The sequence below is a fragment of the Thermobia domestica genome, unplaced genomic scaffold (assembly GCF_964235325.1).
Source record: "Thermobia domestica unplaced genomic scaffold, izTheDome1.hap1.1 HAP1_SCAFFOLD_686, whole genome shotgun sequence".
Classification (NCBI taxonomy): domain Eukaryota; kingdom Metazoa; phylum Arthropoda; class Insecta; order Zygentoma; family Lepismatidae; genus Thermobia; species Thermobia domestica.
The window spans coordinates 77,501-94,437 of record NW_027656396.1 but is presented as its reverse complement, the minus strand read 5'-3'; the positions used below and the strand labels follow the sequence as shown (position 1 = coordinate 94,437).

Genomic DNA, 16,937 nt, shown 5'->3' with positions numbered 1-16,937 from the left:
GACAAAACAGTCATTTGATATTACCTGACCAGCGAATGAGTGCGGGCGGCCGCTTTGGAACTAAAATGCAAGCAGCAGTGTTTCTAATCGGATTACTTGTAATCAATCTATCACAGTTCTTTTTGTCCTGTTCATAATAAACCACTTCATGCATATGCTCAAGTCAGGGGGTGGATCCAAGGGGCAATGCGATCGAGGCGATTGCCCCCACCCTCAGAATATAATATAAGAATTTTAACTTTTGCATTATAATGGTAAAATAAAACCTAAAATGGGTAGGCCTTACTTTTTTTTGTTTTACGTTGCAGAAGTCAAATAAAGCAATAAATAGCAAGAAATTACTTACCTTGGCGTTCTTGCTCAAAAGATGTCCACCTTCGAAATCACAGGTGGCCACTTCTGTTTTAGAAATTGCAGAAAATAGTTACTTCTCCTTTTCTAAATTTGTTTTACCTTTTTTTTTTTTTTTTTTTTTTTGCAATACACTCTTACGTTGTTTTGAGAATCAGGTTATCTCTGTGGCAAAGAAAACGAATTAAAATTGGTTGATTCGACTCGTTTCGAAGTTTTTGACGAGAGAATATGTAGGATGCGTACTCATTATTTGCTGGTGACTGTCTCTAGTATTTTAAGTCTATAAATTATGCATAGGGACAAATTCAAGGAAAGCTCGGGGCAAATATCATCGGAGGAAACAAATTGTAGAGTACTCACAAGAGACACTAGAACTTTTTGGTAGGAGCTCACTGAATTGTTAATTGTGTTATGTTGTTCTTAAATTGGTAATTTCCATTCGTATATCACTATTCCCAATACATCTGCATTACTGCAGGAATGGTTCACTACAACTACATAACTTACGGCGTTCTTAATTAAGCGTAAAGAAATTAGGCAATGAACATCTAAACTGCAACTTTTAAAAACCGTTGGATACACTGCAAAGTGAAACTCTCCGCTCCCCTGTCCCACGGCGCTTGCCAAGAAACTGATGTAAACACATCAGCAGCGCCATCCTACCAAAACCGCACTGCTATCCTGGTCAGGTAATACCTTTGATAAATCACCAAAAAAGCTAAAGTGAAAAAAAGGGTGTGATGGCAGGGCATGCGGTAAGGGGTAACATACTTATAAAATCGTGCAACTTTCTTTTTAAATTAGCTTACCGAATCATTTGTAACAATGGCGTAGAGAAGAATTGAAAATCTTTGAGATTCACGGAGGTAAGATGTTTATAAAAAACCTTGGAAATATCTATTCAAACTTTTGATGATGATTCCATTATTAAGTGCCCCCCTTTGTCAACCTATACCTACACCATTGATACCTTATATTGTAACGAGATATGCCTCTTATTTTCCTTACAAACGCTTGTGTTTGTGCTGCCTCTTACAATCCTGTTTACTCTCGCGCAGAAGGAACCAACAATAGTCTCCCATCATTGCAGGATCCTTACGATCTTGGTATTTCTTCTACATCACAGAAATCTCTTGGTGAAACATTTCCCCTTATTTATCACTAACATTTCCTAGATTGTCAGGGGAAAAGTCTAGATGTGAATGAAAGAAGTGAATTTTCAAGGACATACTGCAACCCATGTTTTTGTAGCATTCTAAAAAAAAAATTCTGACCAATGTTTCGTAATTTTCTTCTTTTTTGTTTCCAGGAAACCCGCGTACGAGCTTTTAAAGGACTCCCAAGCTTCTAATTCAGCTTCTTGTAGAAGATTTTCAAACGTTTCGTCCAAAATGACTTTTTTAATTTGGAATCCAATAAAAATTCCTTCCTTCAATTTAGCGTACATGACATCAGGAAACATATTTTTCAGGTACATAAAACCTTCACCATCATTGTTGAGTTCCTTCACAAAGTTCTTCATCAACCCAAGTTTTATATGCAAGGGTGGAAGTAGAATTTTATTATGAGGAACCATACACGCGCGAAGAGATCTTGTCAAGAACTCTGAATTCTAACACCTCACATTTTTTTTTTTTTTTTAAGGTAAGCTAAACGCGATAAGACGATGGCGCATAGGTTTTCTCACTTTGAATCATCGATGGGCTATAGAAACGAAAAAAAAAAAAAACAATGATATGCGGCGCGAGTGACCGAATAAATGAAATGTTTATAACCTAAAGGGCTTACAATTAGTGTTGCTAATTAGGAATTTTATCGATAAATTTAGCAATTAGTTAACATATTTTAGAGACGATATTTGTTTCGTTTACCATTGTTAAACTAGGGATTTATCGACTTTTAAAATGTACAATGAATAAACTAGCGTTATTCCCATTACAATTAAGGTTTCCAGTAACTTTTTGCAGTACGTTCAATGATATTATTGTTAACGTTGTTGGCAACACTGCTTAGGCACCTATAATTGTTATCTACTTAAAAAAAGAGATAAGAGTACTGTGATGTGATGTGCAAAAATGATCATTTTTGTTTTCTACGCACCAAAATCATTTAGAATCACCTATTATTTTCCCGGAAGTAAAAATCATGTTGAGCAGTGTAATTGTAATAATGAATATTGGTCACAGATACCAGAAAGCCAATACATAAGCAACATCACACTTATCACTAATCTTAAAAGAAAGTGAGAAATAAACATTAGTCAGAAGTAGCCAGATTATATCGTCCTAACATAGAGAACAGCAATGAAGCTAGTAATGCTTCCTGAGCAGCGCCAAGTGACAAGTCATTCAAGCAGGGAAGCATTGTGTCTCAATTACTTCTTTTGGAGCTTACGATCCATTAAATTGAAAAGAATGGGAAAAAGGATTTCTATTGCACAATTCAGCTGTGACGCTCAACAACTACTGTATAATGCTTCCTGAGTCGATATATAGAATGGTAATAAGTAAAGGAAAAGAAGAAAAAATCTGCCTAATAGAAACCAGATCATTATGCATAGCAAGACAGAATTGTGACAAGAGTTGTGAAGGTGTATAGGACAAGATTCACGTTTTTTTATTATTTTTTTAACGATATTCAGGGTCAATGTTAGAAAGTGGCCTTTGCTGTACAAGGTCAAGAGTCATTGACTGGTTTCTTAGTTCCTCTTAAAAAGAGGGGAAAAAACCGTCACGGTACATTACATAGATTTCACTCTCAACCTTTGATGAGGAATCTCCTTCAGTTAAAAAGACAAACAACTTCTTAACAACCGAAATAACAACAAAACATGCTGTGGTGGTCAGTTTCTGTGGAAGAAAGGTGTCTTACTGATCTACTTATTCAGATTAGCTTTTATTTTTATTTATTTTGTTGTTTCTTATCTGGCTCAAAATGCTACAGTCCCCTCCTCGTCCCTGTAGCTACTACTAGTTGGATTACTTTCGAACGACTTCGTGACGTCATTAAATTTTACCTTGCTCTTCCGTGACTTTTTTTTTTCTCTTAAAAAAAAGGAGGATGACCAGCGAAGCGAGTTTTGTGGTGGGGTGATAGTGGTTGTGGTGGTCTTCCGCCCAGCAAATCGGTTCGTTCCGGATGGTAATTTGAGTGTTCCTGTTCCCCTGCCGTAAAAAGTTTTTTTTTTTTAAAAAAAGGAGAGACGGAGAGAGAGAGAGAGAGAGAGACTTAAAACGTTAGTGCGCGCCAAACAGCGAATCAGACACTTTTCTATGGTTAAAAAGAAGTAAGAAAGAAAAGATGATCTCGTTTTTGAAAACTGTGGCAACATTGTATGGAGTTCACTGAGTTGTAGTGGTTTTGCGTTTTTACGGTGGATGACAGTTCTGGTTAAGTCACTGGGTTATATGATCGCGTGGTGTGCGTACATGTGTTTCTTACTCGCGGCAGGAAACAAGTCACTCATTGCACGGAAACTTGTGTAGTGGATGTCAAGTCAAGTTACGTTTACGTAGTTTAGGACACACGTTTTAAAAGTTCACAGTTCTCCGACTGGCGGTAGAATATTCCATTCATTTGCTGTCTACTACTAGCTTGAAAAGTCTACACAATTTTCTTGTTGGACCAGTGATAAGAAAACCAAACCTATCGAATTAGTTAAAACTATAATTGTGGCGTGTGAAATAGTGTACTTAATAAATTAAAATAAAATAAGAAAATTAATATTGTGCATTGTCTACTGTTGACATAGAATAACAACAAATTATAACCATGGAAACACGGATTGTGATGTGATACTTCAACGATGTCCAAATTGTGTTGTGGGAAGTTCTGTCAATTACGACCGGCGAGACGATTTGGTGCTAACGGAGGTCATAATTGGCGTCAGTGGTTCTTTTAAATTATAACAAAAAAAGTAATAATATTGTTTTTTTAAAGTGCTCATAAGATAGCGAATGTTGGCACAGAAGCATCGGGAAAGATAGATATAATATAATTAATTAAGTGATTTTTTTTTTCGTTTTTGTTTTTGTGTGTACATGTGTGTGTGCGTATTGTCAAATAAAAACACAGAATCCTGACATGAATTTGACCTATAGACTTTGGTAGTAGGGCTGGCGATAACTGCATCCAATAGAGGGGAAAGAGGTGTAAAGCTTTCGCGGTTTATAAAGCCAAGATTTGTAGCATTGCGTAAATATAAAGTTCATTCTTACATTGATACGGAAGTTTTACGGGCAGACAGTAGTCGAGTACGCTAACATAACCTAGTAAACTGTAAACATTAGAACGTCTCGAGGACTATATATTTATTATTTTGTTCAAGAAGTGTTAATTTGAATCTTTTGCATTAGATTAGATTAGATTTGTAGTAAAGATTGCCAAAAATGACCAATTATACGGGTTTATTTTTACAAACTATTTTGTATTTGATGAACACTAAACCTGAAGTGAAGCATGTTCCTCCCACGCCTTCAACTACTCCGCAACTAATAGTGCCGGTGCCGACGTCTCAAGTTAGTATTCAAAGACGCCTTGAACCGGAAGTGGTCCTAGAAGAAACGAATAGAACAATGCCGGATGGATCAGATGGTAAGTACTGTGATACAATTTGACATTTTGAAAAAATCTAATCTGTTGAGTTTGTCGTCCCAGAATTATGCTCTTTAGTCTAAGGGAGACGATGATAAAGGCAAGTGAATGATGATGGAAAAATTTTGGAATGAGAATGTAGAAAGAAACGAGAGTGCTCGTGAAAATATTGTCCACAAACTTACTTGGTTGGGATCGAACCAGGGGCTCGCAAGCACCAGAGACAGGGGGCAGATCCAGGACCGACTTCTAGGGGGGGGAGCGGTGAGTTGTCATAATGCTACTTTTAAGGGCTCCAAACTCTGGGATGGATTTTATTTATATATATAAAGAAAACAAGAAAGCTTCATTTGGGGGGGGGGGACATCGCCCTGATCGTTCCCCCCCTGGATCCGCCCCTGACCAAACGTAAGCGCTTTACATCTGAGCCACCGTGCCTCCTTAGATGCAATTTGATTTACATAATTAAACAATTACTAATACTGTATAGTACTCATCGTATCAGTGGGATTTCTCGGAATACTCCCGTTTCCTCCCACTTTCTCATTCCACCAATTCATCCATCGTTCATTTGCCTTAATCACTGTCTCCCTTAGACTAAGAGACATAATCGTTGGATGTTAAACTGAAAGATTTCAGTTTTGCATTATACTCATGCTATATGTCACTGTATTTTAATGATTACAGTGTAGTCTAGTTTCATTTACGATGGTCTTCTCTTCTGAGCAGTGGCGTACACATAAATTTGGCAGAGGTTAACGCTGGGAAGGTTCTGGAACACAGGTCCCCCCTCCCCCCATGTAGGTTAGTAGCTAGGTTGGTTCCTTCCTATATCAAAGTTTAATATGTAATTCACATAGTATTGCCTGCGAGCGTAGCGAGTCAAGGCGGGTTAGAGCCCCGCAAGGCACGTTGTTTTCTGTCTTTATTACAGCTAAATGGGAAGGGGGACCTGTGTTCTAGAACCTTGCCGTTCACGCTCCCAAATTCAAATAATTTCAAATCTTAGTGAAAATTTAAATTTGTATAAAATTTCCAGTCCAATGTTTCTCCTAGAGAAGGCGTTCCTTTTTTTTTTTTAAGCGATAACTTTACTAGTGCAGGTTATGTTATTGATTGATAATGATTCGTTGCATCTGTGAAGAAAGATGATTTACTTATTTCTTCTTTTCATAAATTCAGGAGTTTCATCGGAAGCACCATTTCATTTCGCACTCCCAGAACAATATTGTCGTAACTCAAAATAGGTTTTAAATCGTTATCAATTTTTAATGGGTAATGATTATAATTTGTGTATGTAAAGAAAAGCTATTTATACAATAATTAGTACTATACATATTGAATCTCGAAAACATGAAATATAATAAAGTTTCTTTAGGTACAAAGATCTTTCTTTAGGCTTATTTGTAAAATTGACATTGTACACTTACAACTGTCTTTTATTCTTGGGGGAGGAGGATGCGGTTCATTTTGCTGATTTGGCTGCTCCCGTATTTCTTTTTATGAGAGTTAGTTTTTTTTTTCTTCTGTGGACAAGCATAGTTCATATCATATTCACTAGATGAAATTATGAATGCATTATATAATAAATTTTAAATTTTCAAAAACTGTTGAAATCACTTTAAACTATGTTAATTGTTCAATACATTCCAAATGCCTTTGGTAATATGTAGCTCAAATTATAATAATAGTATTTATGTACTAAAAAACTACGAATGTAAGGTGAACTCAAGTTTGCCACCCTTCAAAAATTATCTCGGCTTCACTGTCGTAGTGTTCTGACTACAAGAGAAAAATTTTTTATCAAAATTTCATAAAGTTGCGTCTAATCCAAGTTACGAAGGAAGAATATTCGCTAAAACTGCATCAACTTGTAAGTAATTCAAGTTACAAGAGAAAAAAAAATATTCGCTAAAATTGCCACGACTTGCGAGCAAATATTCGACTAACCTGATAGTATAATTTGTGTAAGTGGGCAAAATTTTTCCGTACAATAATAAGTTTTACTTCTGGCATTTTTTTTTTTCATTTTTCTTCTCATGACAGAATCTTCAGTCGCAATAATGCAATATGCATAATGTATTTCCTTTTTTAAATGAAAAAATTTGATTCAGTAGACAAAAATTACACTACGTTTTAACCGTACGCTATTAATTTGTCTTTCATATTGCCATCATTTGCTGGAAAAATTACCTTTCTCCAGCATATTAACAAATGAGTTTATTTTTATATCTAACAATGTTGTATACCAGTGCCATCTTTAATTTTCTTGGACTATTACTTTTTATATACAAGAAATTATTTTCCAGTTTTGTTTGAAATGTTTTAGAATTTGAATGGTTTGATTTTACTGATTTCTCCAAATCTATTTTTAAATGCCTCTTTGTGAAAATTACATTTTGTTAAATATAATTTTAATATTGAGTAACAACCAAATATAATTTAGTTAATATTAAAGTTCCTATATAATGCAAATTCGTATTAGAAAAACAAAGGACTTGATGAAATCGGTAAAATTGCATCATTAGAATTTCAGTCCATTTCAAAGGTAACAGAAAGATAATTTTCCATATACAGTAAATCAACGGACTTAAAGAATTTAAAAGGCTATGGATACTCAACACAGTTAAGCTAACAATTTTGGGCTGTAGAACGAACCCGTAACGTGATCTTCATTATTTTATGTGGAAAAATTTCAATTCGGAACACAAGATTACATTAACTCTTGTGTAAGGTACGTCCTTTAACAAATCGTGTCCCAGTACAATCCCCTCACACTTCGATTTGCTCGTGCCCCAGGCGAAATTTGTCTTGAAGAAAGCTTGTTCAGTTACTAGCTGGAAATGTTGCTGAAACAGGAGTGGCGCCAGAAATTATGAAAGGAGGTAACTAAAAAAAAAAAAAAAAAAAAAGCTTAAAAATACAAAAACATACTGTCTTATAACTTCCGTTTTACAGTTTGTATAAAACCTCTGTATAATTCAATTCTAAGTCACTGGCATTTATTTATTTCTTACATATTGGGCAGTCTAGCAAGGTTTATTCTAATTTTGACGCTAGAGACGAGGGGCCGCATATCACAAAAGTCATCTTGAGTATCTAATTCTTACATCAGGGTCGGACTTCTGGAGGAGCGCTGGGTTGTAATACTACTACTTAAAGCTATTTTTAAGAGCTCTAAACTCTGGGATTGGTTTTATTTGTATATAAAATAAGAAAGTTTCCTCTTCTGGGGGGAGAGAGCTCCCTCGTGGCTAAGCGGTTAGCGTACGCGCCTATGGCGTGGGAGACCCGGGTTCGATTCCCGGCGGGAGCTCATGTGGTTCGGATTCCACGTTAATCAGTAGGTCCACGTCTCATATAGCCTCGCTGCTGAAAAGGGACGCTAAACTAAAATCACCTCACCTCTTCTGGGGGGAGGTGCGATTGCTCCCCTGTATCCGCCCCTTCTTATATTTTGTTCAATAAGGTTAGATATTCAGCCTCAGAACATTTCTCTCTGCACTTTTCATTCTTGCACAAGGGAATGGCAAATTCGGAGGGGTCGGAAAATATTATCTGGTATACACTTAGGGATGTTAGCTAGTTCGTAATAAAGATACACTGAGATCGAAGTATTGGTCTAATATATTGACAGAGAAAATTCTATTGCTGTCTTGCATAAGAAAAAAATACAAAGCGAATTGTATTTTTCCCTTTAGGAAGAGCGCGTCCCCTTCTGGACAGGCCACTGGGCCAGCGCAAAAGAATTCAAGATTTCGAGGAGACGCAAAATATTACACATTGTAATACTTGGAGATATAGCTAGTTTGTATTAGCAATAGACTGAGAGCAGACTATTAGTGACACAAATATGCTTTAGTCATATCTTCTCGTTGAAATAACTCAAAAAGTTATATTTTCCTATGGGGTTACCCCTTCTATATCCGCCACTGAGCCACGGAAAGTTTATATTCTTTCTTATGCAAAAAAATAGGAAGGCTCGAAGGGGTATAAAATATTACTTGCTGTAACAATTGAGAATATTAGCTAATTTGTACTAACAATAGACTGAGAGCAAAGTATATTGATCTAGTATGGTGACAAGAAAAATAACTTATCGTCTCATCTCTTTACGGGGCACACCCGGCACTCACCTTCTGTATCCGCCACTGGTTGGCACATTCCTGCATCAAATTACAAATATAAAAATGAAACCATGGTTGATAATTGCATTTGATAAGTAAGCAAAGGAATATTATTAAAGCCTTTTGAATACAGAGAAAGTTTACTTTTACGTAAAAGGTATCAGTTCACTTCCCTGTGTTATATGATCATTATTAAACAGATCAGTGGCCTACTGATTCATTTGTAGACTTACAAACGAACAACACGTAATTTGTAGAAAATATCAAACTCGAATTGATAGGTAACTAGTGAAAATAGTCTCTTAAGCTCTGATTTTTTTAAAAAAAAATATGTCAGGAAATTAAATTTCTTCGTCTTGTCAGTTCACTTGGCCTAGAATTGGTATGAGGAGAGTAAGTCATTGATTCTAATAAGAATTTTCTGAAAACACGATGATAACAGTTATTTTATGCATACTTTCGTATTATTCACACAGTCCAGAATACATTTGAGATGTTATTTTTGCCTTAAAGAAAGAAAGAAAAAAAATGTAAAGATTTGCGATGCACGGTTTCTCAAATATGTTAAATTACCTGTTCCATTTTAGTGCACAACGTGTCTTCGAGGACAGCCAGAGCAACATTTGTTGACAATAAACGTGATAGCTCCCGTCAACGGAGATTTTTATTTTGACACACGGCTAGTCAAGCATGATTTTTCTTTCCCCGCAGATTGTAAGGTTGAAGACGGAAGTATAGAATTACAATTTAGTATTGAGTTTCCATAGGTGAATGGGGACATCGTCGTTATTATTTTCAGATAAACAACTCTGTAATAGCTTCATAATAGGGGGTATCAGCACACCAAAGGGAGCAAAATGCTTCTGTACAATAATCAAATCTGAAAGTTTGGATATGGGAAACTTTTTTTTTTTTTAAGTAATTAGAAATTTTCAGTATTATACTCTTAAAATTGCATTATTTGGTCTGTTAAATTATGTTGTATTGATATGGTTCGTGGGAATATGGTGCCTCAATGGGAGAGCGCTCAGCTCGAATACGTACAATGAGTCCCTGGTTCGATTCCACGTTGTGTGAGCTTGTGGTGTTAACATTGTGTCTGCTGCTTTTTTGCCCCCAAGAGTCTTCCATTCTCTCTTACATTCTTATTCCATCAATTCTTGCATAACCAATAGTTTTTTTTTTCAGTCTACAATCTATAGTGTGATATTTATAGGGTGTTTCGAAACAACAACAACAACGTTTGGGAGGTGATTCCTGACACGAAGATAAGACAATAAATATAGACCAACTTGGATGCAGACATGCTTCCTTTCGGAGTTATAGCGTGCGAAAACATGAAAAAAATTAACTTTTAAGGTTCATAGCTCGAATACTATGGGACCTACCGTAGTCGGCTCAAGACCTCACATAGGAACTAGTATATGCCCTATCCAAATATCCATGCTTCAGATTCCTGCGATACTTCCGCAACTGTTCTTATAGAGATAGTTTATGAGTATTTCAAATTACATGCCCGTAGCCAAACTCCCTCTATAAAAATTTTGCGTGAGTACTTTAGGATTATGAAATATGGATTTTTGGATAACACACATATTAGTTCCTAAGTGAAGTCTTGACCCGACTACTGTAGGTCCCATAGTTTTGGAGCTATGGACCTTTAAATTTCATTTTTTCATGTTTTCGGCAGCCTATAATTCCGAAAGAAAGCATTTGTGCACCCAGGTTGGTCTATACTTTTTGTCTTATCTTGGTGTCAGGAATCACCTCCCAAACGTTGTCGGTGCTGTTTTGAAACACCGTGTATATATGGTTAAATTTCCAAACAATTTCAGTATAATATTGCTCTTAACATTCGAAAATATGTGTAAATTTTAACAATTATTTAGGTAACTTGAGATTATTCGAACAACTATTTGGATATAGTAATTACTCGAGCAATTATATCAATAATGGGTAATTATTGAACAATTATTTTAATAACTAATAAGGTTTCGCATAACAAAAAAAAAATATTGAAATATATTCAAATCCTTATTCGTATGATTATAATAGCACTACCAACAATATGGGATTCAGTATTTGAGTGAATGCTGAAACATGTAAAAATTCACATGGACTTACTTTATTTATTTTATTTTTGCTTTTGCCTTCATTACTTCAAGCATATTACGGTTTTCAGCCATTTGGGTTTCTTGGGTTCACGAATAGAAAGAAAGGACGTCCAATCGGTGTAGCCTATAGTTCCAAGTTCGATTCTGTGTAAGAATATGTCTGGTTATGTTCGTATAAAGTGTGAATCCTCTGTCATATTGTCTCTGCACTTCTGTCGGTTGTTAGTAGTATTCAATTATAGGTTATGGGATTGACATTTCATAGGAGCCATCGCCTTGCTTTTACAATTTTATATTTTTGAGTGAGACAAATTATAATTACAGTTAAACAATTATGAGGCGGCAGCATAAGAAAAGAGACTGAAGAGGGAAAATCCTGAGAAAACTCATATGGACCTCATTCAAATAGACCACAGAGCTCCTTCGTGGCTTAGCGGTTAGCGTACGTACCTTTGGTATGGGAGACTCGGGTTCGATTCTCGGCGGGAGCTCATGTGATTCGGATTCCACGTTAATCAGTAGGTCCCGTCTCGTAAAGTCCCGCTGCTGAAAGGGACGTTAAGCTCAAAATCAACTCAACTCGAATAGGCCACAAACCTCTAAGATTATGTAGATTCAGTCATTTGCTACAGATATTTCATAAAATGGCCGCTTGAATAATTTGAACATCTGTGATGTCAAAAGATAGCTCATGTGAATTTTGTAATTCAATATTATATCCTTTTTTAACGGTATGAATAAACGCTTGTATTATTTGGCGTGTGTCTGTCTATTCGGCTGTAACCCAAACTAGCGAACAGTTGAAGACAAATAAATCATGATGATACATTGGGGTCCAGAGAGATCCAGCAGATTTAAAAAAAAAAAAAAAATCTTTCCAGTGGCGACCGCTGAGTTCAGATTCAAAATTTAAATTCGGACTTCAGACTTGTGCAGTTCGAGGGTTGGTCAGGGCTGCGGTGGCTCAGTTGTAAAGCGTTCACCTTTGGTGCATGGGGTCCCTGGTTCGATTCCAGATCGTGCCAAATTAGCCTTGTGGTGGACATACTGTGTACGTGGGTTTTCTCGAGGTTCTTCCAGTTTATTCATTCCACCATTGCATTCATTTTTCATAATCACCGTCTCCTTTAGCCTAGCCGGCATAGGCGTGGGACGTAAAACTTAGATTTCATTTTTCCGAGGGTTAGTCAGTCAGAGGGTAAAACTTTCTCATAGTGGTGCCCGTTGAGAGCAAATAAAAAAGGCGCGCAAATAATTGAAGATTCCAGATTTAGGTAACCCAATACTCAGAGATGAAAGATTTTTTTAACTATGGCGCCTAAGACCACCAAAAATGTTAAATATTTGGTACTAATTGCTACTGAAGTAAGTAGCTCCGGATTTCAACTTCAGATAGGTCAAAGTTAACAGGGACTGCAAGGATTTTTTTTTTTAAATCATAATGGCGTCTCCTAGGACCACCAACTTATTAGATCTTGCATGAATTTCAGTGTATTCATTAAGCGTCAACAACAATTTATAGTATCAAAGAATTAATGAAATCATTATTAATTATGGAGAAATACGTAAAGGTTTAACGAAACAGTTAATGACCTCGTTCCCTAAAGAAAGAAAAACATATATTTTTTGAAAAAAATCTTTTAATTTGTGTTTCTTTGATAATACATAAGTAGTGTAGATATTGAGAACTATTAAAAGGAGATGTTGTAACGGTAGTCAAAACATCATAAAAAGAAAACTCGCTTACAATACTTGGATCCCGTTAATAGCAAGTAATAAGGTTTATAAATCAAGACATTAGTGGTTATTGGGGCTTGCTGATTGTTTTGAATATAACCTCACACAAAATGTGTAATTCTTTCTAAGAGCAATATTGTCACGCAACTGAGAACCACAAAAGAATAGCAAAGAAATCGTTAAATGGAAGACGGCTGAATGTATGAGAACCTAATTAACAGTCTCATTTGATCCGCCATTAATTGCACATAATGAGATTCATTTTTTTTTGTCTCACTTTAAAAGCATACGGTAAAGTTGGAAAAAGTAAAATATTATTCACATTAAAAAAAATTTTATATATATATATATATATACATATATATATATATATATATATATATATATATATATATATATATATATATATATATATATATATATATATATATATATATATATATATATATATATAAAGGGTTTTATATTCATTATGTTTCATGTTAAATGTGTTATTTTTTCTGTCAGTATGGTTTTACTTGAAATTATGATCTAATGATAAAATATTTTTGTGCTACAGATTTCCGAAATTTAATTTGCTAAGGTCATAACATATATTACATAACGGTTAAACTAAAACTTTGAATGTTATCGCTTTAAAAAGTTTGAAAAAGGACATTTCTTAACTGTGTTGTGTACTTGCGCCACATTTGGTTTCTAAGCCCATTGTTTTTGTTATGAGGAATTATTTTCCTCTTATTGTTGATATGGACTGGAATTTTGATGTTATTTTTCACTATTTTCTAAAGGTATAGTTAAAATGTGCTCTACTTTAATGAAGTTAACTTGCGTTTATATATATATATATATATATATATATATATATATATATATATATATATATATATATAGGCCTATATAGGGCCGGATTTAGGGGGAGTGCACCGGAGGACGTGCCCCTTTCGCACAGTGCTGCACGTATTACTATAATAGCCTTGGAGCAAATAATAATAATAATAATAAAGTTAAAACACACATATAAATGAATACAATAGTCTCGATTGATAATGCTTTCACAATTGTTAAAAGGTATAATTAAAAATAGCAAACATTGTTTCTGCTTTGAAAAGGACAAACCTGGTTTCGCTTATAAAACTGCAAACACGGTTTCGGCGGTTTTCGCGTTTTAAAAGAGCTTTTGCAGTTTCTGTTTGGAAATCCGCTTTTGCGGTTTCGGTTTTCAAAAAACCGGTTTTCTCAAAAAACCGAAAACCGCAAATGTCACAAAAATTCAACAGCACTAGTTCGCATGTGGCGGGATCAAGAGAAGTTAGAATGACACCAGAGTAAAAAAAGACACTTTATGCTCCGTAACCCTTAAATATGCAATTCAAAAAATACACGGTGAATAAATATAAGATATTCATGCTAAGTGTACAGCGTAATATAATAAATCTTCTTCCAAATGTAACATAAGAAGTACTTCGCATGTACTTTTCCATGCATTGAAAATTCTACAAATATCGCGTGTTGTAACACCAGCAAAATCTTTTTCATAAAAATATACTACGTATAATGAGGGAGTTCCTTATATATATAATATGCTCATTTCGTTAACCTGACTACACAGAACACTAACTACTTGTTGCAGTGTAGTGTTTTATGTAGGGCGGGAGAGGCAACTCTTCTTCCGTATAACGATACATTCCTCCCGTTAATTATACCTAAAACTTGATGTTTATTATTATTATTTCTTTTGAAATATTTTCAGCGTTTAAACTTTTTTTAAATAGTAAAAAATTGCATGTATTATTGAATCGTTTTTATTTATTTTTAAGCGACTTTTATATTTGCTTTCCTGTCCATGATGTATAATGTCTTATGTCTCGGAAGAGATCAGCATCCTAGTTTTATCTGGCTGTTTATAAATGTTATCCGAGGTTTTGTATGGAAATTTGTACTAGAAGGGTTCCACGCCAACAGTAAGTTAGAAAAAGAAAAAAGTTCGATAAGATATTCGGATTCCTGAGCGAATGTATCCCAAACTAATTGTAATTAGTAGTGGGCACAATTCAAAACCGGTTCCAGTTTTTCCCAAAATTGGTTTTATTTCTGACCAGAATAGTGTTTCGTTGTTCTCCGGAAACCGATTCCGTTTTCATAGAAATAGTTTTGTTTTCGAAAAGTTTTCACCGAAAGTGGTTTCGGTGAGAAAACGAAGCGGTTTTGAAGAAGACTGAAATGTCTGTTCGGATTTCGGTTTTTCTAGAAACCGGTTTCCGATTTGTCTAGAAACCGATTTTGCCCATTCTTAATTGTAATAAGTCGCAAGTGTAGCTATCGTGAGCCAAATCTTCAACTCTATGCTAATTTCAATTTCATCAAACAACTTCGTTAGAACTCTTGAAGTTCGCCATCTAACATGTCTTTTAACCCTTTTGTTTCTAACTTCTACAATTGCTGAAAAAGGATTGTAACAAATTTCGTACCACTCAGGATACAACAGCGAAAATAACCAATACAACAATGGTTCCTATGGGCAGAAATAAGAATCAGACATACAAGGAACATGAGGAAACTAGTTGTGCACCTGGTCCCGGATTCAGTTCCCAATGGAGGCCATTCATAATTTAAACGCATAATGCTTGTTCAGATTGCACTATAAACTGAAGGTCCACGTCTCATATAACCTTGATGTTAGGAGCAACAAAGAAATGAAATAAACAGTGGGATACGCGATCGTAAAGGGGATTCAAAGGATGTTGCCCGACAAGTGATCTACCGGAAACGAAGGGATTACAAAGAAAGAGAATTCAACCAACATATTTTAAGAACAATAAAGCCGAACTTAAGAGAGACACTGACTTATATGAACAAACACACCAATGAAAGACTAACAAATAAGAAACTTCTTTTTTATATATTATTATTATTATTATTATTATTATTATAAAAGGACAGAATATGAAATGATTAATATCAATATGATACGAAGACATTAAAGAGAAGGGTAGATACAGGGAAATAACGTTTCAGAAAAAAAAAAAAAGCTTTTGTATGTCTTCGTGAATAGTATCAAGGAAATAACGCATCCAGTGTTTCTTGTGTAGTATTGCACTGTACAAGGTGTAAGTACGAATACAGTCAAAAGGAATGAAAAGCTACTACAGATTCTTCGAAATGTGGATATGCTGAGAAATGTATCAGCCGGGCGTTAAGGGAAGATAGTGGAAAAGTGTTGGGACTAAGAGAGGAGTGAAGAGCAATATGGAACATTGGAAAGAAATTACGTTCTGAGGGATTTATACTCTGTTCAAAATAAGAAGCGAATTGACATTTAGAGAAAAACTGTTGCCACGTGAGTATGCCCGTAAGGCGTCCTGTGTAACTCTACCGTCTCTAAAGGAAAGTAATTATAGAGGATAGTTGAGCTGGATACTGTTTATGTGACAGTAGAGTAATGGTTTTTCTCTAAATGTCAATTCGCTTCTTATTTTGGGGATTTAATTGAAGATATTATAGAAGTTATAAGTGGGAGGCAGTAAAAAATATTAAAAAGACAATTGATGCACGATATCAAAACAGATAACTGTTTTATCAATATTAGGTGATGATTGAAAGGACATGGACGCTTCTCAAGTAATGATAGGATACTACTGCTTTTATTATTATTATTATTATTATTATTATTATTATTATTATTATTATTATTATTATTATTATTATTATTATTATTATTATTATTATTATTATAGTGAACGAGCTTCTACCATGCAACTCAAGTGCAATTTGAATGTGTGTCTTCTCCACTAAAATGCTCATCTTCTCACTTAAGCTATTAAGCTATCCACTTTTAATGAAACTTGGAACATTTCTTCTTCCAACTTTACGAAATAAGTCTGTTTGAAGCTGAATACACCAAGAATAAGGGGATAAGATCTACCTATATTGCATGTTTACACACACAATAATAATTTTAAAAATCCATAATAAAATGAATTAAATAATTTTTTTTCTATTTTGATAAAACTCA

The 16,937-nt window shown here is 34.9% G+C and overlaps 1 protein-coding gene across 1 annotated transcript in view; it reads left to right on the top strand.

The window, feature by feature from the left end:
- The first annotated feature begins 3,526 nt into the window (after window positions 1-3,526).
- LOC145677193 (pancreatic lipase-related protein 2-like) overlaps window positions 3,527-16,937 on the top strand; it is an 81,570-nt gene continuing 68,159 nt past the window's right edge. Inside the window, exon 1 of the mRNA XM_081747810.1 lies at window positions 3,527-4,947. Within this exon, the coding sequence (XP_081603936.1) occupies window positions 4,743-4,947 (205 nt within the window). The 5' untranslated portion in view covers window positions 3,527-4,742. The remainder of the gene's footprint in view (window positions 4,948-16,937) is intronic.